At 41.6% G+C, this 20,964-nt stretch overlaps 2 protein-coding genes across 2 annotated transcripts in view; one reads left to right on the forward strand and one right to left on the reverse strand.

The window, feature by feature from the left end:
- Positions 1-5: 5 nt before the first annotated feature.
- On the forward strand, positions 6-11,977 carry LRPAP1 (LDL receptor related protein associated protein 1; the record flags this gene model as incomplete). Its single annotated transcript, XM_084266606.1, has 8 exons — positions 6-185; positions 4,802-4,946; positions 5,340-5,464; positions 6,873-6,993; positions 7,930-8,088; positions 9,151-9,233; positions 10,780-10,956; positions 11,250-11,977. 8 exons carry the CDS (start codon positions 6-8, stop codon positions 11,313-11,315), a joined length of 1,056 nt encoding a protein of 351 aa, XP_084122732.1. The 3' UTR covers positions 11,316-11,977.
- Positions 11,978-20,323: 8,346 nt separating this feature from the next.
- The window catches only part of DOK7 (docking protein 7), a gene marked incomplete at its 5' end in the record, with an annotated part of 59,837 nt that continues 59,196 nt past the window's right edge, over positions 20,324-20,964 (reverse strand). The window contains one exon of the mRNA XM_084266783.1: positions 20,324-20,568. Coding sequence (XP_084122909.1) covers positions 20,432-20,568 — 137 coding nt within the window. The 3' untranslated portion in view covers positions 20,324-20,431. The remainder of the gene's footprint in view (positions 20,569-20,964) is intronic.

Consider the following 20,964-nt stretch of genomic DNA (forward strand, 5'->3'; position numbering starts at 1 on the left):
TCGACATGGCGGCGCTGCGGGCTCTGGCGGCTCTCGGTGTCGCGTTCCTTCTTGCTGCTGATGCCCAGGCCAGCAAATATTCTCGGGAGGCCAACGAGGGGTTAGCGGCCACCGGCGCCAAGCAGCGGGAGAGCGGGGAGTTCCGGGTGGTGAAGCTGAACCAGGTCTGGGAGAAGGCGCAGCGGGTGAGTGAAGCGGAGCAGGAGGAGCGGGGCAGATGGTGGTGGGTCTGGGAAGGGTGCTCCGGGAGAGCTCGGAGGGAGACCTGGGATCGGGCTTGGCCCCTTCAGACCCTCATTGTCTGTCAGCAGTCGGGAGATGGGGTACGGCGGGAGACGGGCAGCGGTTGGAGCGGGGAATTTGGGTGTGAGGAGAAACCGATGCTCTGCCTGGCGTTGTCTCGACAGGCCCCGGCTCGGTGTTGGGCCTCCGGGCAGCCGTGGCTTGGTTTGCAAGTCTGGCTGCCCTGCTCCCTGGGAGCCCCACAGGCAGCTGGGAACGGCAGTGCTGTGAAAAGTGTTATCTCAGGAGGTGGTATCTCCTAACCCTCTCCTGCTATGTGTACCTAAATCATGGGAAGTGTGGATCTCACCATTTTAAATCTGGTAGTTAAAAGTCATGCCCAGGAAATGGAAGAGAGAGTGAAGGAGGGTCAGAGACTGGCTCTAGCTGGTTGAATGCTTTAGCCCTTTTGTCAAGGGGTGTGATGGCCTCATCTGTCTGAAGGTGATGGTTTTAGTCCTGCCCACAAGACAGGAGCTCACTGCACAGGAAAGTAAGAAGCCGCCCATCTTGGTGCTTATGTGACCTATGGTATTTCATTTATACCAAGTGATGTAGTCGCATGCGAGAAGACCAGCAAACAGGTATCACCATTCCCAGATGAGAGCCTTAATTTTGACAGTGACACTTGTGTTTCTCTCATTCTGACCTAAAAATAAGGGGGGGGGGGGTGAAAATACAGTAAAAAAATATTTAATTACAGTGGAAATATTTAATTACAGCAAAGCAGAACAGCTCTAACAGGAGAATATTGTGGAGCGTAGAAGTCATGGCTGGTAAAGGTTCAGTTCTTTCAGGCAAAGGAATGTAGTTAATACTAATCCTGGATTTCCTGTATCATGGATAGACATTCCCCAGCCTGAGCTATCAGATTTGAGGCAAGACATCCCTGGTTTTTGTAAAAAAATAAAACCCCTGCTATAATCCTGTGTAGTTATACCCAGCTTCCTAACATGCCAAAAGAAAGTATCATAAATACTCCATCCCTTAATGGAGGAAGAATATGATGTTGCTAAAATAATGTGGGATAATGAAACTCAAGCTGTGAACTGAGAGCTGGAGGAGAAACAACATGGAGTCTAGAAATAAATTATAATGGTAGTGTTGAATTTGTCCCTTATTTTTCCAATTACAGTCTTAAAATTTTCATACATGAATCTTCTGAAATTGAGAAATTTGGAATTTGAGATGCTTTACATCATCTACATTAAGTCTTGTCGAATTACAGTAAAATGGAGTTAGCTCTGTCAGGGTAAAAAAGTAAGGTTTAGTAACTTTATGTGTGAGCCAGATTTTAGAAAGGCAGCATCTAGTTGATGTAGATTTGCCACCATAGAAGTTTCACTTTTGAGTACAATACACACCTGGCCTGTGTTTTAAAGTGATTTTTCAGTATGTCTGGGTCAGGTCTGAAATAAAAGGAAAACAGCCCATGTGTTACACCTGCTTTGAAATATTTATGTGTGCTAATGCTGATCTGTCCTTCATTTTGGTTGTGGTAGAGAAAGTACTGAAAATAAAGAACTTTGTTTTTACATAAAAGAGGGATACTGCAATTCAGCATTGCATCGGTGATAGTAAATGGGGTTACATCTGGCTGGCAGCCAGTCACTATTGGGGTTCTCGGGGGTTCCACTTTAGGTCCAGTTCTTTTCAATATTTTCATAAATGACCCAGACACAGGACTAGAAGGTGTCTTAAGTAAATTTGCAGGTGACACTAAATTGGGAGGAGCTGTTGATGCCTTTGAGGGTGGAGAAGCCTTGCAGAGAGACCTTGACACATTAGAGAGCTGGGTAATCACCAACAGCATGAAGTTTAACAAGGGCAAGTGCCAGATTCTGCACCAGGGAAGGGGCAACCCTTGCTATGCATACAGACTGGGTGCTGGATCAGGTGCTGGAGGCTAGCAGTGCTGAGAGGGATTTGGGGGTCTTGCTCGACAGCAAGTTAAACATAAGCCAGCAGTGTGCCCAGGCATCCAGGAGGGCAAATCGTATTCTGGGCTGCGTCAAGCAAGGCATTGCCAGCTGGTCCAGGGAGGTGATTGTCCTCTACACTGTACTGGTGCAGTCTCACCTCAAGTACTCTGTGCACTTTGGGACACAAAAATACTGGAGAGTGTCCAGAGGAGGGCAGCAAGGATGATAAAGGGTCTGAAGGGGAAAACTTAGGAGGAGAGGCTGAAGCCCCTTGGTTTGTTCAGCCTGGAGAAGAGGAGGCTGAGGGGAGACCTCATCATGGTCTATGGCTTCCTGGAGAGGGGGGGGCAAAGGGGCAGGCACTGATCTCCTCTCTTTGGTGACCAGGGATAGAACCCAAGGGAACAGTGTGAAGCTGGATATTAGGAAGAGGTTCTTTACTGAGAGGGTGGTTGGGCACTGGAACAGGCTCCCCGGGGAAGGGGTCATAGCACCTAGCTGGACTGAGTTCAAGAAGCATGTGGATGATGCCCTCAGTCACATGCTCTGACTTGGCTGGCCATGTGTGGAACCAGGTGTTGGACTTGATGATCCTTAGGGGTCCCTTCCAACTCAGGATCTTCTGTGATTGCAGCACACAGCTGGATGAGCACTCCTTCAGAAAGCCCCTTAGTGAGAACCAGGAGCTGCCAAGCCAGAGTTCCCTCCTGTTACCCTGAGTGAGGAATGCTTCCTCCAGCATCTTTTTTATAGGTATATGTTTTATACAAAAACAATAAGAAGTTATTTAATACAAGAATTCACCTCAGACCCTAATTTTGTAGTTATTTGAACCAATGCCAAATAATTGCGTAGGTTTCACAAGGGATGTGCTTTGGGCTGCAAGTCACTACCAATGTACCATGCTATGTTTATTGCCATTGGTGCAGTTCTGGCATTTCATGTTGTAATAACATGTCTCCAAACTTTCTGTTGAGAAGTTCTGACAATCTTCTCTGAAACTGATAGAAAACATAAAACTGTATGTGTTTATGAGATTGCACTAACTGCAGAGGAGTATCCAACATAAATTACATTGTCTAATCTTTTATATTTACATTCATCTTTTATTTTTACATTCAAAGGATATTCCCATCAATAAGGATTCAGTGCATTAGCTCAGAATAATAATATTTGTCCTAGTTATGTTCAAATTACCTGCTGACACTCAAATGGCTGAATCTTTTCAGTATCGTTCTGATGCTTAAAAGTAATGAGTTCTGAGCCTGTGTTTATTGAAAATATTGCTTTCTTGCTTATTGAAAAAATCGCTTTCTTGTTGAAAATGAGAAATTTTATAATCTGTAATCTGATCTTGATGATAACAGAAAAACCCCTCCACTGATTAAGTTTGTCCTTGGACACGTGAGCCCAGCTGCTTCAGAGGTGGGTCTAATCTCCCAGGAACTGGCTCCTCACTGGTCTGAGGTAGAAGAAGTCCCAACAGCTCAGGCAGAATTGTATTGGATGTCACACTGCTGACATATTTTTTGATCACCTCTCTTCTCTCAGCTTTTCTGTATCTCTCCTGACTGTTATGAACATGCATGTGCACACACACACACAAAGTTCTGAAGTGTTAATACGAATTGTCACATGTTTTGTTTTAAGCTGAGTAATGGGAGGTGTCCGAATCTGAAAGTTCAAAAGATTAGTCTTCCTCTTACAGCAGTGCTGCTTAGCCAACTGCGCATTTGTCATTGTCTCTGTTCCTGTTTTCTCTGCATTTCACAGAATTTCAAGTTGACCTATCTTTTTTCTCGTCACGTCAGCCTCAACATCTGATCTGCAGGACAGGAGCACCTCTACGTGTTTTGAATGTTTTTAATGCACAAAAACAATGTTAAGAAGTGATCATAGAAAATTTCCCCTTTGATCGTAGTAAAAGTTTCTGATAAGTGGCTCTTTCACTGGTAAGGCCATCCTCAGTGTCGTGGTAGTCTGCAAAACCATCCTGACAAGTAAAATTTATTGACTCACTACAACTGTGTTGTTAGTTGGTGGTCCACTAGAAAGCATACGTGATGGCAATGGCATTGTTTGAGAAGCTTGGTCATTAAAGCCTTTTGTGAATTAGTGAAAATGAATTTTATTTATTTAGTTTTAACATTCTTTGTTATTGGTACTGGACGTTTTTAAGGTAGAATAATTTTTAGAGGATGATTCCATTAAATGTGGGGTGGGGGAAATCTCATTTAAATATTACTTGAAAGACACAAAATTTTAACCCATCAGTAATTTCACTGTTGCCCGAGTTAACTGAAGAGCTGAGAGAGATGGTTGCATGATCACTCTTTGTTAACACTAGTATTCTGAGGGCATTGCCATGTTCAGAGGCTAGAGACGTTTTGTATACAGTGGCTCATATATTAAGGTCCTCAAATTCAGGTGGCTACCCAGCATTAAAGAAAAAAATATATTAAAGAAAAAATTCAGGTGGCTACCCATCATTATAGCTGTGCTATAATGGGTAGGCTTCTGTAGCAGCTTCTGAAGTTACATTGAAGCAAGAGGTGACTCCACCTAACTGAACACAAACCTTTCTCTGTTCTTGTTAGCTTCATCTCTCTGCTGTGAAACTGGCAGAGTTGCACAGTGACCTGAAAATACAAGAAAAGGATGAGCTAAGCTGGAAAAAACTAAAGGCTGAAGGTCTTGATGAAGATGGAGAGAAAGAAGCCAAACTTCGGCGCAACTTAGATGGTAAAGTATATCTTTGAAAGAGGCCAAACATAGATGCAACTTAAATGGTATATCTTTGATATGTCTTTGGTATATCTTTGCAGAAGGTCGTTAAACTTTGCATCAAACACTTGCGTGGTTAGACACCTGTGTTTGACCTATTGAATAGCAAGTGTGTGCTTTCCAGACACTGAGCACACACGAGTTCTCTGGAAATCATTAGGGAGCTGCAGGAGGCTAACAGATTCCTTTGCTCCTTGAGTTAAATCTGGGACCTCTGTGTCTGAAACTGGTAGCTTTTCCACTGTGAGCTGCAAAATCCAGCTCTACAAGTCTAAAGTGTAACCAATCTCTCATTTTCCTTATGTCCATAGTTGGTTCTAATGTTTCTGTTATCTTCTATTTCCTCTGCAGTCATTATGACTAAATATGGAATGAATGGAAAGAAGAACAGTCAACTAGTTGATACCAACTACATTAAAGATGGAATGGAAAGTGATACACTAGATGATCCAAGACTGGAAAAATTATGGAGCAAGGTGGGTGAGGTTTCCAGGAGCTGGAGTGTAGGAACTCGATGTTTCTTTATTGAACTATTTTCTGTGTCTTCTGCGAGCCCCCGGACTTGGAATTGAATAGCTATACTACTCTGGTTTTAAGTACTGGCCAAGCTGCTGTGCTCTGTAGCTCATGTCTTTTGCAGTGAAGAGTCCTAGCTATATCCAGCTCACCAGATGTAGCAGGTTCTCTTTGCCAAAGAAAATGCCCACATTGGTCTGCATGGAGGAAAAGACCCAGTTCCACTGAGCACAAAGGCAGTTTTTCCTTATGTTTCAGTGAACTTGAGATTTTCCTTTGTCTGACTGTTAGGTTGTCTGGTAGTATATCATTGTTGGTTTTCCTGGTTTTCTAATTGTTGTTTCTGGTCTTTAAAAAAAAAGATGCATTTAAAATCAAACTGTTTCATAGAGCATTTAAAAATTAAATGTATAGTGGGGGATGTTCAATAAGGATTTTCTCAACCTGGTATGAAAGTGAAAATGCCCAGGATTTGCATTAATGGGGAAAAAATGGGGAAAACATACTGTGGGTCTTGGCAGTTAAAACTGGCAAAGTCACGATCTTCAAAAATTAAATAATTCAGGTTTTAAGAAACAAGTAGTCAGGTAAGGTAAAGAATTCTTGCAGCAGTCTAGTGTGGTGGTAAAGCAGAGAAAAAAAATGTTTTGAGTTTTAAAATGTTACTGTAACTAGATATAGCTCTGGCAAGGGACATGATGTCATGTGCTTTGGGGAACAGTAAAGTGCATCAGATAGAAATGTTCTCTAAGCAGAAAAACTGTTGGGTCTGAATAGGTGTAAAAAAACCCCAAAACCATTCACTTTTGATCATGCATTGCAGCAAGTAAGTCATCAGGTTTGTGGACAGTACTCCAGCTGCTTGACCAGTGCTTTCCTAATTGCTAAAAAGTAGTCCAATGAGAAACAAATCACTGCAGACAAAATGCACAGTAGTGATAACATCTTGACTTGCCAGTAGAGTAAGGTTTCTTGAGTAAAGACTGTGCTTCATTTCAGGCTGCGTTCCTCATGCGGACAGTCCCCTTACAGTTACATATGGAGCTCTGTGGCCCTTATTTCTGTATCAAATTGTTTCCCACAGAAAGAATTTGAAGTGGCCGACACTCTTCACTGGGTAATCTGTAGCAAGTTGAGCTTTATAAGCCTGAAGCAAACTGCCTTTTGACATGATTAAAGCCACCATTTCTGTTGATATCTAACCCCTGCCTGCCTCTTAATATAATGGGTTTTAAAACAAAAAACCTTAAGGAAAAGCTGGACTTCAGAATTTTCTAAGTGTGGTGGAAAGAGGTAAAAAGTTCTGGCAGTTGAGTGCCCTATAAAACTCTTAGCTGGGGAAGCATAATGAGCTCATGTTTCTCACAGGCCAAGACTTCTGGGAAGTTCTCTGATGAGGAGTTGGATAAGCTTTGGCGAGAATTTAAGCATCACAAGGAAAAGATTCATGAATACAATATTCTGCTAGAGACCGTGAGCAGAACAGAAGGTGCCTGAACATTTCTCTGATATTTCAAGATTGGTACAACTCTTTTCTCTGCCTGTTGCCTCCAATGCTTCCAAGTTTGAAACTCCTGAAGTCTGACATTTCTGTCAGAACTGCTTGCAGATGCTGGCATTTCCAGACACTTCTTGGGTTTAGGTTCTGCATTAGCTGCCAAAAATCTTGTCACTAAGGAAAATGTTGCCATTTCAGTTTTCTGATTCTGCCTGCGTTTCAAGCAGGGAAGATACCATCAGGTTAGCAATGATGGCCATAGTAATTTAATGGAAATTATGCAACAAGCATATAGATCCACTGCTGCAAAGTGTGGTCCTAAAGTCTGCAGAATATTCATGTTTTATCTCAGCAGCTGGGAGCCCAAGAGGATATACTTGAAGATCCTAGGCACTGAGCCTGAGGTGTATTAAAGCCTCAAGGATCTGAACCCTGCTTGCTGTACTAATCCTAGTTAAAACTGTTAGAGCCAAAGTATTCTAAAACTTATAGGCTGTTTGTTGTTTGCATTGTGGAGTCCAAGTTGGAAGATCCTGGAAGTTATTTCAACATTAGATGTCCTAGTTGGTTCATGAAATGTCCAGGGAAGAGGGCACAGGACTCATCAGCCATCCTTATCCTATTTTCTTGGGGTATTGCTAACCTAGGAAAATAAGAACATTTCCTTACTAAAATTTTGGCTGGTGGCCAGCAGGAATTAAAAGACAGTTCTGTAATATCACTGTCCAGAGCTCTGAGGGGCACTGATTTTAATACTGACCTGCGAAAGAAATTACTGCTTCTTAGACTGTGGTGTTGATGTTTTATTTACAATTAGCTCAAATGCTAAGAACTTACCATCTTTTATTCACCTCAAATTTCATGGATTTCTGGAGCTTCTGACCTATCAGGATTTGGCCCACAAACAATACTACTTTTCTTCAACAGATATCCACAAAAATGTTATCAACCCATCTGAAGAGAACCTGGTGAAAGAAGAAATTTTGCACAACAAACACAGAGAACTCAAAGACAAGCTGAGAAGCATCAATCAGGGGTTTGAGCGTCTGCGTAAAGTCAGTCACCAGGGATATGACACAACCAGTGGTATGATACAGTGGGTTTTATGCTTATTTGGGGTTCATTTAATTTAAAAAAAAATTAAATCAGTGTGCAAGTAGTAATATGTAGCCACAGTGTCACAGTAGACGTGTGACTGCAGTGGGCTATAGAGATAGAGCCAGCCTGTTCTATTCAGAAGCCAATACTGCAGAAGTTTAAAGAAAGGATAAGGACAACCTGTAAAGAGGATACTTCTGTTTTACATGCCCACGTGTGAAAGGATGTTATACCTTCAGCCCCAGGAAGGCAGCTGAGTCAGGTGACAAGCAGGGCAAGCAGTGCTGTTACTCAGTTCCTCAGGATTTTTTTTTCAAAAAATACTTGCTGCAGCAACACTATCATCTTAAGTACTTGGATTAACTGCTTGAATCAGTACAGGGGGATGACCTGCTGGAGAAGAGCTCTGTGGAGAAGGACCTGGGGGTCCTGGTTGATGACAGGTTGGCCATGAGCCAGCAGTGTGCCCTGGTGGCTAAGAGAGCCAATGGGATCCAGGGAGGCATCAGGAGGAGCGTGGCCAGCAGGTTGAAGGGTGATCATCCCCCTCTACTCTGCCCTGGTCAGGCCCCACCTGGAGTGCTGTGTCCGGTGCTGGGCTCCCAATAAAGACAGGGATCTCCTGGAGAGAGTCCAGAGAAGGTCTACGAAGATGATTAAAGGTCTGGAGCATCTCCCCTGTGAGGAAAGGCTGAGTGAGCTGGGACTGTTCGGCCTGGAGAAAAGAAGACTAAAGGGGGACCTTATTAATGTTTATAAATACCTTAAGCATTGGGATGCAAGGGGAAATGGGCAGCCCCTTTTCAGTGTCTGTAGGGACAGGTCAAGGGGCAATGGCTGCAAGTCGGAGCACGGGAAGTTCGGCACCAACATGTGGAAGAACTCTTTCACAGTGAGGGTGAGGGAGCCCTGGGACAGGCTGCCCAGGGGGGTGTGGAATAGTAATGCAATGCTTAATGTATCTATGTGTATGTGTATGTGAAAGCATGCTTGTCTTGCATAGAAGCTGGGCCTGAAGGCATTTTCATTTAATGATGTGTGTTTGTTTAGAATTTGAAGAACCAAGAGTGATTGATTTGTGGGACATGGCCAAATCAGCCAATTTCACTGAAAAAGAGCTTGAGTCTTTTCGGGTAAGTAGGACTCCTGTTAGATGTCTTATGGAAAGAAATTGTCCCACATAAAGAAACACTTGGTGTTACTCCTATGCAGCCTGACTCTCTTAGGAAGCAAACATTTTAATAGACTTATTTCAGCAGCCCTCCTTTTAAGAGTGTCAAAGGAAAGTCTGCTGAAGCCTGCAACCAGACTTCTGCTGACCTCACTGGAGCATTTGGTCAGGACTGTACAATTGCATGAGAAGTAAATTTGGCTTTCATAGCTGCTGCAGTGAAAAAGAAAACCCCAATTCCATAGGCAAGAACTCATTTTGGCTTATTAATTTTACTGTTTTAGTAGAAATCTTCATTCATGCAAACCCTCTTTGCCAGACAAAACCTGACTTGTTACTTTGAGTGATGAGACATGCTAACAAAACTCAGTAAGGATCACAGAGAAACGTTTACCTATTTAAAATGTTCTTGAAAATGGAATTGAAGAGATTGTGTGCGGATTCCATTCAGCCTCGTTTAAGCAGCTGAAGTTGAGTCTTCTGCTGGACACAGTATCAGCCTCTTTACAGGTTTCATAATGAAAGACACGAGTGCTGCTCTGCTGGTACATCATCTGAGAGAAGCAGCTGAAATGATTTATGAGAGCAGTAAAACCCCAAAGTGAGATCCTGAATTGGAGTATATAAAAGAGGCTGAGACGTTCTACAGCAAAAGGAAAACATTTTCTTGTCAGAAATGCTGACACCAAAACCTCTTTGCTTTAAAAACTAAAGATCTTACTAGAATGATGGATTTTATTTTTGGTTTTATCTAGAAACAAGAGGAATTTTGTCAGCCACCAGGACTGAAACACACCAGTGACCAAAATTAAGTGGGCTCTGTCGAATAGTGGGATTTATCTGAATTTTTCAGATGTAATGCATAGAACTGTTGTTGGAAGGAGCATGAAAGCCTGAACTGTTCCTATCCTCTTCATAGAGGACATATTCTAAGACACAGAGAAACTGAATTGAAATACCCTTGAAATAGTGAAACAAGAGCATGCCTTGGTGGGTAGAGACATTATTAATTCTTTGGTTTCCCTTGCACTGTACCAGGTTATCTGATGACCACTGGCTTTGGTGCAGACTACGAGCGATTTTTGTTTGTTAATTAATTTCAGACTTATCATAGTGGAATGCAAGCCCAGAAAACACTTAAGTCTGAGCAGAAAATAGCAAATCCAGAAACTGATTTTGAAAATAAGCTTAAAAATTGTCTGTCTCCCCCCAGTCCATTCTTCTGTGTATAAACGTTTGGTATACACTGCTAGCATCTCCTTACACCTCACAGCCATCAGCAGTTTCTTTTTGAGGACTTCACAGTGGCACATTTTCAGCACCTGCCTTCAAAATCAGGTGTCTTACTGGTGATGATAATGTATTGTCCAGACATGGGGGAGAAGCAGGGAGCCGAAAAGCTTTCTGTGCTTGACTTAATGAAATAGTATTAGGGATGTCTTGGTGAGAAAGAGAGAGGAAGCCTTGGACAGAAAATCCTATGTAGCTGTATGTATTTGTTTTCTTAGGAGGAGCTGAAACATTTTGAAGCAAAAATTGAAAAACACCATCACTATCAGAAACAATTAGAGATTTCACACCAGAAACTGAAGCATGTAGAGGAAACTGGAGATAAGGATCATCTGAACAGAAAGAAAGAGAAATACGCCATGCTGGAAGAAAAGACCAAAGAACTAGGATATAAGGTTTGTATAAATCCAGTGTAAGTACATGTTGAAAGTTTAACAGGTAGGAGAGGGTATGTGCTTTTCACGCAAGTTGAATGATTTCCAGAGAGGGTGTTTCAGGCTCATAGTCCTGTACTCAATAGTCCAAGGTATGCATAGCCAGCTTTTTTATAGACATAATTCTATAAAAAATTCATAAACCTCCCTGGTCCTTGCTTTTCTTGTTGTCACTGACAGCAAGATCTGGATTATGATATGGATAATTCATTGTCTCACTAAAATTTGTTTGAAATGTTGTGTTTTCCTGCCAGGTAAAGAAGCACTTGCAAGACTTATCCAGCAGAATCTCTCAAGGTCTTCAACACAATGAATTATAAAAATTTGGTCTCCTTCATGGAATCAATCTGTTGACAGAAAACAGATGATGCGGGTTTTGAACAGGATTTACTAAGGAGTCCTTCTGAAATAGCAAGGATTGAACAGAGTTGTCCTGTACAGAAATATTTTTTTCTGTTCCACTTAATTGCCAGTTTTGTATTTGCACTGTCAAATGAAATGATTAGATTATCGGTCTAAGCTGCGTTATCTTGGATCATAGAAATCTTACATCTGAATCAAGTAACAGCCTTTGAAATAAGGGTTCATGTCAAAAGGAAACATATGTGAATTCTCAGAGGATTCCTGCTAGTGAAGTAATACTAATCTGATATTCAGGAAAGGTATTCTGATCCACAAAAGCAAACACAGAAGTGCGGGAAGTTAAAACAGAGGCCAGAAGTCTTTTATTTCAATGCCTGTCATAATACATTTCCTACTGAAGGTAACAAAAATACTTCTACTGAGTTTGAGCCGTGGCTCAGAGCTGCACTGTATATGAATCTTCCACATGAGAGGGGGAGGAAGAATATGGAGGGAACAAGCATTGAGGTCACTTGATACACTTTAGTTATAGACTAACACATCTGAAGTTACTAAATGTACACGTTCAATTACCTTGTTCATGGTTGCTTGGCTTTGCTACACTTAGTCATTAAAAAAATCCAAACAAGGTACTGGTGAGGCTCTTTTTTTTCTTCCTTCTCACTTAGTAGGAAGTAACCAGACCTGCTTTTTGAGCATGTTACTTATTCCTTTAAAATGAAATTCACTCACAGATTTTTTAAAACAGGAGGGGTAGTTTTGCACCACAAGAATTTGTTTCTGTGTCCTGAATAGACAGAAGGCTCCCTGAAGCACCTTCTCTCTGAGCACATACTCCAGTACAATCTCCAGTAATGCTTATTATTGCTTTCCCTTTTAAGACCAGATTTTTCTGTTGCACATCAGGACTTTGGCAAACATTAGCCATCAGGGCTGAAGATTTCTGTAATAACAACGCTGACCCTTCATGGCTAAGGAGAGTTTCACATGGAACTGTTCCAGGAACGGGTTAGGCAAAGGCCTCATGTAGGTAAATCATTACAGCTGCTGGGTTAGGAAGCTCTGTCACTCACCAGTCAGAGCGTATGAGGAAGCTGTCCTTGAGCCTTGCTTGCCATACCTATTCCAAGAGGAATATTGAAGAGAACTGTTCAGTCAGAATCAGCTGCTCATAGAAATATTACTTACACAGTTCTGCATTTGTGGTGGGTTAACCATAGTGTAGTTCTGTATGTAAAGACTATTTCATAATGTGCAAGTGATGTGGAGCAAAGCCTTGGTAGCAGTCGTACTTGGAGATTCTGAAGAGTTTGCTTTGAAGCAGTAACCTTTTTTCTTTTTTTAAAACTTTTTATTTTAATGTGAGCCAACAGTTATTTATATACCAGAGAATCAGTGACCAGCACAAGAAACACAGGTAATAGTCAGTCACCTGCCCTGGCACAGCTTGAGTCTATTCCCCCTCATCCTATCACCTGTCGCTTGGGTGTAGAGACCAACACTCATCTCTCTACAACCTCCTTTCAGGTAATTGGAGGCAGCAATAAGGTCAGCCTCCTCCTCTCCAGGCTAGACAACCACAGCTCCCTCAGCTGCTCCTCATATGATTTGCTCTCCAGCCCCTTCCCAGCCTGGGGAAAGACCTAACAGCTTTTAAACAGCGGTTGAACCTTCTCTTCCCTGACTGGTTTTTGTCTGAGCCTTTTGTAAATATTCAAATTACCAAGTTTTTCAAATCACTCTGCAAAACAATTTGAAATACAAAAGTGGGAGCAGAAGAAAGAGGAAATTGCTGCATTTTTTAGGGGAAAAAAAAAATCGATCAGAATGTTTTACACAGTCTGTCAAATTCTGCCCTGGAGAAGAACCTCAATTTAAATAAATGTGTTGGTGATTGCACATAGGATGGATTTTTATTTATTAACCAGGCTGGGGGTAGAAATGAGAGGGAAAGAAAAACACAAGGCACTAAAACCAACAAAAATAACCAAGTCTTAAAATAAACGAGCTGGTAGAGTAGCTCAGCTCACATTCCACTGAGACAAATAAGGAACAGCCAGTACAGCATATGTATTGCTGTAATAATTTCCCCTCCCCTCCCAAGGGATTCTGATGCGTAATAGATCGGGCAATGGCCGATCTAATTTAAATTCACCAGGGAGAGATCATGTACGTTCTTTGAGCTGCCACCCAAGTTCCCTGGTGGGGCTCTCCTCAGGCTTGCTGTGCATGGGGCTGCCTCTTGGGTATCCTTCCAGCCATGGAAGCGCAGCCTTTGCTCAGGAGGTGACTGGCTGAAAGCAGCTTGGCTTCCAGGACACGGCTGCCTCCACAGCTGATCTTGGCTGATCATCCGAAGGGCTTTGCACCCTGTCCAGGGAAGCAGAAGGCAGCTCCAAGCACCCCACTCCAGAACACGACACCCACCTCTGCGTACCCTGTCTTGATCCAGCACGCTGGGTCTCCAGCTCTGCTTCAGCAGACATCTCTCCCAGCAGCCCTAAAGGCCTCTGTCTGGGCCCTAACTCACCGTGTTTTCAGTGCTGACATTTATTCCACACAAGAGTTGGGGTGAATGAGTGCAGTTACACTCCATGGAAGACCACAGGTCCCCAGCCAGGACTCAGCATGCTGCAGTGCCCAGAACCAACAGCCCTGGGAGCCAGGCTGCTGAGCGCTCCTCTGCAGCCCCTCGCCCAGGAGCAGGTGTCGGGACCCCAAGTACAACGTTTGGCTCAGGACTAACCCAGGCACCCTTCATGTGCTCCATTCACAATCCGTTCTTCATCCACAGCCCTTCCCTGCCATCATTTGTCTCTGAAGCAGAGACATTTGTGATTGGGGGGGGGGGGGGTTGTTTAAACCGTCCCATTTCACATACAAAGATCTACCATGAAGTAGTACAGAGACAGTTCTAAAATAATTTTTAAATACAATTTTTCTTTCCATAGCATTTAATAAGAATATGAGAAATAAATTTCAAAGTCATTAAATGTAAAGCAATAAATAAACCATTGCCTTCAGTGCAAACAGTCCTACCTTTGCAACAGGGAACAGATAACTATGAAAGACGAAGATGTTGTTTTCCTTCCACATCACATTACCTAACACACACCAGTTTGTTTACAAGCACCAGCATCAACATTTCTGAGTACAGCACCCAGTTAACATGTGTCAGACCGTTCACACAGCGCCTGTTGGGAAGCAGGTTGTTAATCTACAAAAATCTAAAAAAACCAAAAAGACGACTGGATTATTTTTTTTTTTTTACTAGTAGCCACAGCCATAAACTAGAAGTGTTCATAACACCTGTCTGCTCAAGCCAAAATAAATTTGCAAAGTCTCATCTGCAGTGAGCATTTCAAGTTATTTGGCCCAGCAATGATTGCAACCCAATTACAGTTGGATGATTTTGGTAGGGCAAGTGAATGTTGAATCACTTTGAAATAAGCCTCACACTAAAATAAAATGCTATTTAATGTTCTGCAGTTACAATTTTCTGTGCAAATTATTTTAATGGGGCAAGGGAGCAACATTATTTTCAGAAGCAGCACACTGGGAACTGAAACCTGCCTGTGAAACCCACCATTTTGCACTGCTTGGCACCGGATCTGGGAGTCTTAACCTCTACATTCAAATCTCACTTTTGTCCCCAGGAAGACATGTGAGCCATTAACCAGGCATCCCTTCGATGGGGAAAGGGTCCCTTCTCCAACCTCAGTGCAGGTACAAGTCCTGGGATTCCCAGTTACAAGTCCGATTGTGTCCAGTCAGAATCCATAGCAGGTCCTCGGGCCATTGACAGTCTGGTATTGGCTCCATTTTCAAGTTCAAAAAGGGGAGTGAGAAGAACTATGTGCACAAAATGACATCTCCAAGAGGCAACTTCCATGGCAAGAGCTTGGGAATGGGGGGTTACTGCTTGGTCGGTTCAACAGCAGGCAGCTGGCAGTGGGAAATGCACTCACTGTTTCTGTAAGGAAGGTTTCAGGGTGTATCTTGTTCCTAATCTGAACCAAACTGACATAGATGCTTACACAATTTTGTTGAGAAGCAACAAGCTCCAGTCAGTCTCCAGCACTAGCCCAAACTACCATTTTCAAATACTTCTTTGTCACTCCCTCACTGCCCCTCAGTCAGTGTAAGCTGGCAAAGGACAACTATTGCTTTCCAGCTCTCTGCTGACACCTACCTACTTCTCCAAACTCCCAGTAGGATTTTTTTCTGCGCTTCCCAGTGCTGCTGGTGGTGCGAAAAGGATGAAGAGCGGTGCAGCAGGCAAAGGCAGCCCATGGGGTGCCTCATCCAACTGTAGCAGGGACACCGATGTGTGATGAGTCTGAGCAATTCATTACATAATCAAACGTTGGTATCCAAAAGCCAGATTCCCTTCCGACCATGCAATCTGCTCTATTTTCTGTATATGAACTATCCATAAATTGCCAGCTCTGCCCACAGATGAGTAAAATTTAACTTACACAATAGCAGATGCTATGGCTTTTTTTTTTTTTACTAGGTGGGGTTTTTTTTTTTTAGGGATTTCACAACAGTATAATGTAATATAGAGAAAAATTGCTGTCATGCTACATCTGCTTTCTGATCCCAACCCCACACCCCCCACCCCCCCGCTGCACATTCCTCAAATAAGTTGACACGTATTATTTTAGTAAAATGGTGGTTACATACGCCTCTGTGTACACAGTGGGATAAGAAATCAGATTTATTTCTAGATGCTCTGACAAAGACAAATGTTTGAAAGCTAACTTTCACTCACCTTAAAGTTTTTACTAAAAGTTTACTTGGCAGTTGCACTTTCCCAGACCTGCCCACTGCTTTATAAAGCTATTTATTGTACCTGGATCCAGGGCATGAATTACATGTATTTTCCTATGATTTAGGTTCCTGCCTTTCAAAGAAAAGTCCATGGAAGAATTGTTTTTAACCAACTGATCATCAGAGCCCTAAGCCTCAGAGGGACACTACCCTGAAGCCTGTCATCTTTCGGGAAAACCATAAAACTGAAGTTCCCAGTACACATCCAGATTTTTTTTTTAAATGTCACTTTTCCTTAATTCTATTCACCTACACTGAAAATATACAAGTTTACAGAGCTGCTACTTACCCATTTAATGACTCCTAATTCTTCCACCCTTACTCTTCTCTCATTGTTCCTACTGCTCTGTGATGTTAAATTAACACTGCCTTTCAACCTGGACTGAAAATAATGTTTGTATGACTGGCTGAATGAGAGTTTAATGTCTTCCCAGGTAAAAGGTGGCATAAAAATATAATACAGCACTGTCATCTGAAAAAATGCAGAATTTTACCTGAAACAAGTGCTCAGCAATCCATAGAACTCTGTCTTCTTCCTATGGTCCTTTTAGCAAAGAATACATGTCTTACCCTAGACAGATAGGGAAGGTACTTACTGAAGGGTGCATGTTTCAGCACCTTCTTTATAAAAAAAAAAAAAGTAATTGCTCATAACTCAAATTTGAGAATTATTTTCCAAGCTGTAGTTATTAAAACTCTCATTTACAGCAGAAAGGAAAATGAGGAATTTTTCCAAGTTCATCGCTAAAAAAACCTCTTGCAGCAGATTTTCACACACATGAAGATGCCTGAAGACACCTGCTAGCATTTTTCAGGATTATTAAAACCCAGACAACTAGTTGCATTGTTGGGCAATTAAATGCCTCCAGCCCTCCATCCTGCAAACACATGGTAACTTGGAGAAATTCCATCACCCAAATATTTCCATAGAATTAGGTTCCATAACAGCTTATGAACAATGCCATAAAGCCTGCTGAATTAGTAGTTACATTTGGCAGTAACCTACTGAATAGGACTGAGAGGTACCCACACAACACACTGATGGTCATGCCCAAACAGTGCTGTCAGCGTATTGCCTCCTCACTGAGAACTCTTCTACCTTGTTCAAGTACTTCAAGAACATTTGAAAATTATCAGCCACATCACATTGTTGTTTTGATCTTCTGTTAATTAGTTCCTCATGCTCCTGGTGAGGGCAGGAGGAGATCTGACCCTGGTAGAATGTTCAATTAAAAATGATCCAAGCCTTTGTACCAGCAGAAGCTACAAACCACCCTTCTCTCCCAAAGCGTGGGAAATTTTCTGGGTTTTTTGCAAAGAGCTCTGAATCTGGTTTAAATCACTTATGCACAAGTTTTATGCAAGGTATGTGAATAAATCCCTGGCTATTCCTATGTGAACAGTGGTACTCACGTTAACCCATGGAAGCAAGATGGTGAACACAAGCCTCCTCGTAGGATTATCGTTTGACTTCCATTTTCCCCAAGTTCACCACTGGAAATTGAAGGCATGTTATTTTATTTATTTTAAAAAATAATGTTTTCAATTTCTGTGAGCTCCTCTTTTCTCAAATGAGAAAAGTTTGGTTTCTGCAAGAGAAATGTCAAGCCTGTAATTGAGAGTAGAGGCCTGAGAGGTACTGTAAAAACAACAACTATCCAGTTTTAATAAATACAACAGTAAGGTTTGGCCTCCTGTTTCAGTCTCTTAAACATAATTTAGTGCATGAGAATACAGAGTGAATTTGTGAATTTAAATAAATAAGTGGAAGTCATCTCTTCCATTTGTTGTATTCAAGCTTAGTACAAAAAGAGAAACAGAAGTCTAAAAAGTTAATTACTTCACGTGTGGAAAGCCTTATAGGATAATTACATTAATATTAACAAAGGCTATAAGCATAAATTTATGTCTAGCCATCTAGCTAATCCTAGCTGAAGTTACTAGGACATACACAAATACATGTGCACAGGGAGATCCACAGCCCAGTTCAACCTGAAAAACATCTCTTTCAGGTTGTGGCTCCTCCTGTAAGAACCAGCAGTGATTCGATGGCCTTTACTGTTGTGTAAAAGCTTTACCCATGCTGTAAGTCCCGGATTCAGTGGAAGCCATTTGGAGTGAAGTCCAGAGAGGGAGTCTTCCTAGAGAACCTGGGTGGTGAAGAGACTTTTAGGATAGAACTATTGCAGGTGTGCTGTAGATCATGATGGGAAACACTGCATTTCAGTGCATCGGGCAAGCAATGCTCATTTGGAATAGTAAATGTAAATAGGCACATAGCAAGCGATTGACCCCTGCAAGTCCTCTAGTGGAGGATCCTGAATTGAATAGCAGTTCAGTTCGATAAGCCTGTTCCCAAGGAGCTGTAAGTCCAAGCCATTCCAGTTTTACTGAATATATGTTTACAGAGCAGTTTTCTGCCCATTGGCCAAGCAAGAAAAAATCTTTTAAACTGGTAATCTAGTAAGAAATATTTCTTTTCCAATCAGAAACACACTAGGCTGATAAACAGAAAAGTGCATCTCACCACAGGACAGATGACAGTGGCAATTGTCAGCTCTCAGATGCTTTTCTTTTTTATTTCAGAGATATACATCACTATTGAAGCTACATTCAAATAAATTTAAAGGCTAAATTCTGCCTCAGAAACAAATACCCACCTGTCCTTCCAGTTGCTTAGTGAAACTCTCATGGGCATAAAAAGTTCACTCAGCAATATGAATTATAATGCATATCTGAAAAACAGAACTGGGCTGTGATATCTCATCTTAAGAGTACACATCAAGAAATCACGATACCCAAAGATATCACTCCTGATAACTTCTGGAAACCAAAGCTGCTATGTTATTGCAGGCCAAATTTTTTTTCCCCCCCCACAAGTACACTGCTTTGTTAGTGTAGTGTCACTGCCATAACATTTTATTTAAATAACATCTTGTATCAGGACACATATGTAGAACACAAGAATTACGTAGACAATGCAACACAAAAAACTAAGTCGAGTTTTGAATCATACAGTCTTAATATACAAAAGCAAGATGACAAAGATTTGTGGATAACCTTATATTGCAGCAGATCATCCTGTTGTGCCTCAGTTCTGTAGCACCTGTGAAGACATCGTGCTCTTACACAGAACTGGTTTTATGCTATTTAGGGACAGCAGAGAATTATCCAATGAAAGTTTTAGCCTCAGGGTGGATATTCTGATGCTGATGCTGGTTTACATGAGGCATAGTTTTGGAGATGCAAATAAAGAACTTGGTTTTCAGAAGGGATCTCTTTGGAGATCCCTGGTTTTAAGATATGCTACAGAGGAGAAACCTGAGATCTGATTTTCGGAGTGATATGTATGTTCAGCTCCAGGAAAATTACTAAGAATTACAGGTACTCAACAACTGTGAAATAAAAGCTTATAGTGTCTAAAACCATAAGGAACGGAAGCACTTAAAATGTCCCTTCAAATTACTTTAGTTTATTGGCATACTTAAATAACTTGTCTGTGTGTGCTCATCTGTATACACACACGTATACATCCCTGGCACAGCAGCTTTTCAGTCTGAGCAACTTTAGCCAAAGCTACAAAACTCTTGGTGAGGTATAAAATGGAATTGCTCATAGGTAAAGTTAAGCATGTCCATAAATAAGCATATAAATTGCACAAAACTGTGCCTGCAAAAAGTCAGGCACTGAGTTTTCTTGCTTTTTTAGGAGACATTAATATATCAAGACAGGTTTTACACATTTTATACACTCAGATATATACATATATTTTTTCAGTAATGTGTGCTTACACACAAACATACATATGCAACCATATGTGTACACATACCACACACACAGACACACACACTCACATTCCCTTATCTGCACACATTCAAGTTCTTTATTTTTAAAGAAAATGCCACAACTTAATGCCCCTGGAATTGGCTCCAGGTTTCTTCCAGGACTTTGTAATGATAGAAAAAGATAACTTACATCTGTCATTGTATATGTAAAAAAAAAAAAAAAAAAAGAAAAAAGTCTGGACTGCAACAAAGTTAAAATAAAGAGAAAGACCCCCCCACGCCCCCTTCATGCTACCAGCTTTCCAATTAGGAATCAAGATATTGGAATGAATCTGGTATAAATGCAATAAGCAATGGCAGTTTTTGTACGAGTATTTTTTTACCATAAATGCGAATCTTTTGGAAGATAAATTAATACCAGTTTATGCTGAGCTAAGAGTTCTTTCCTAGAGAAGTCACTGCTGAACCCCTTTCCTCTTCTGCTCTAGCTCCTGCAAGCGTTCCTCCCGGCACTGAGCATGCTGCGTTCCCACTTTGTGAGCTGTCTCGGTGGCTGCAATGTCAATCTGTGCGTATCGGGATGATCCACTCCCTGAAATACCAAAGGAAATCGTGTAAAAGTCTATACCCCTCATATATAGCTGGGAAAAAGTGGTCCATGGTTAAGCTTTTGAGACAATTCTTCCACAGATTTCCTAGACAATCTTGGTTTGGTCTTAAAGCAAGTTCTATAAAAGGGAGTAAGATAATAATCACAAGTAAAAAAAAAAAAAGACAAAACAACCATCCCCCTACCCCACCCCAAAAAAAACCAACCAACCCTCAGAAGCTTTTTTCTATACATATTTTAACCATCTGGTTTTCTTGAAATAAGCAAATAAACCACTTGTATTCCTGCCAAGGTTGAATCTCCACTCCTACTCCTCCCAGAAGACAAAATTGAACTCAAATGTCCCACTTCTGGGAGGCTTCATCAGCTTCATCAGTC

This window comes from Gallinula chloropus, assembly GCF_964237585.1.
Source record: "Gallinula chloropus genome assembly, chromosome: 7".
NCBI lineage: Eukaryota > Metazoa > Chordata > Aves > Gruiformes > Rallidae > Gallinula > Gallinula chloropus.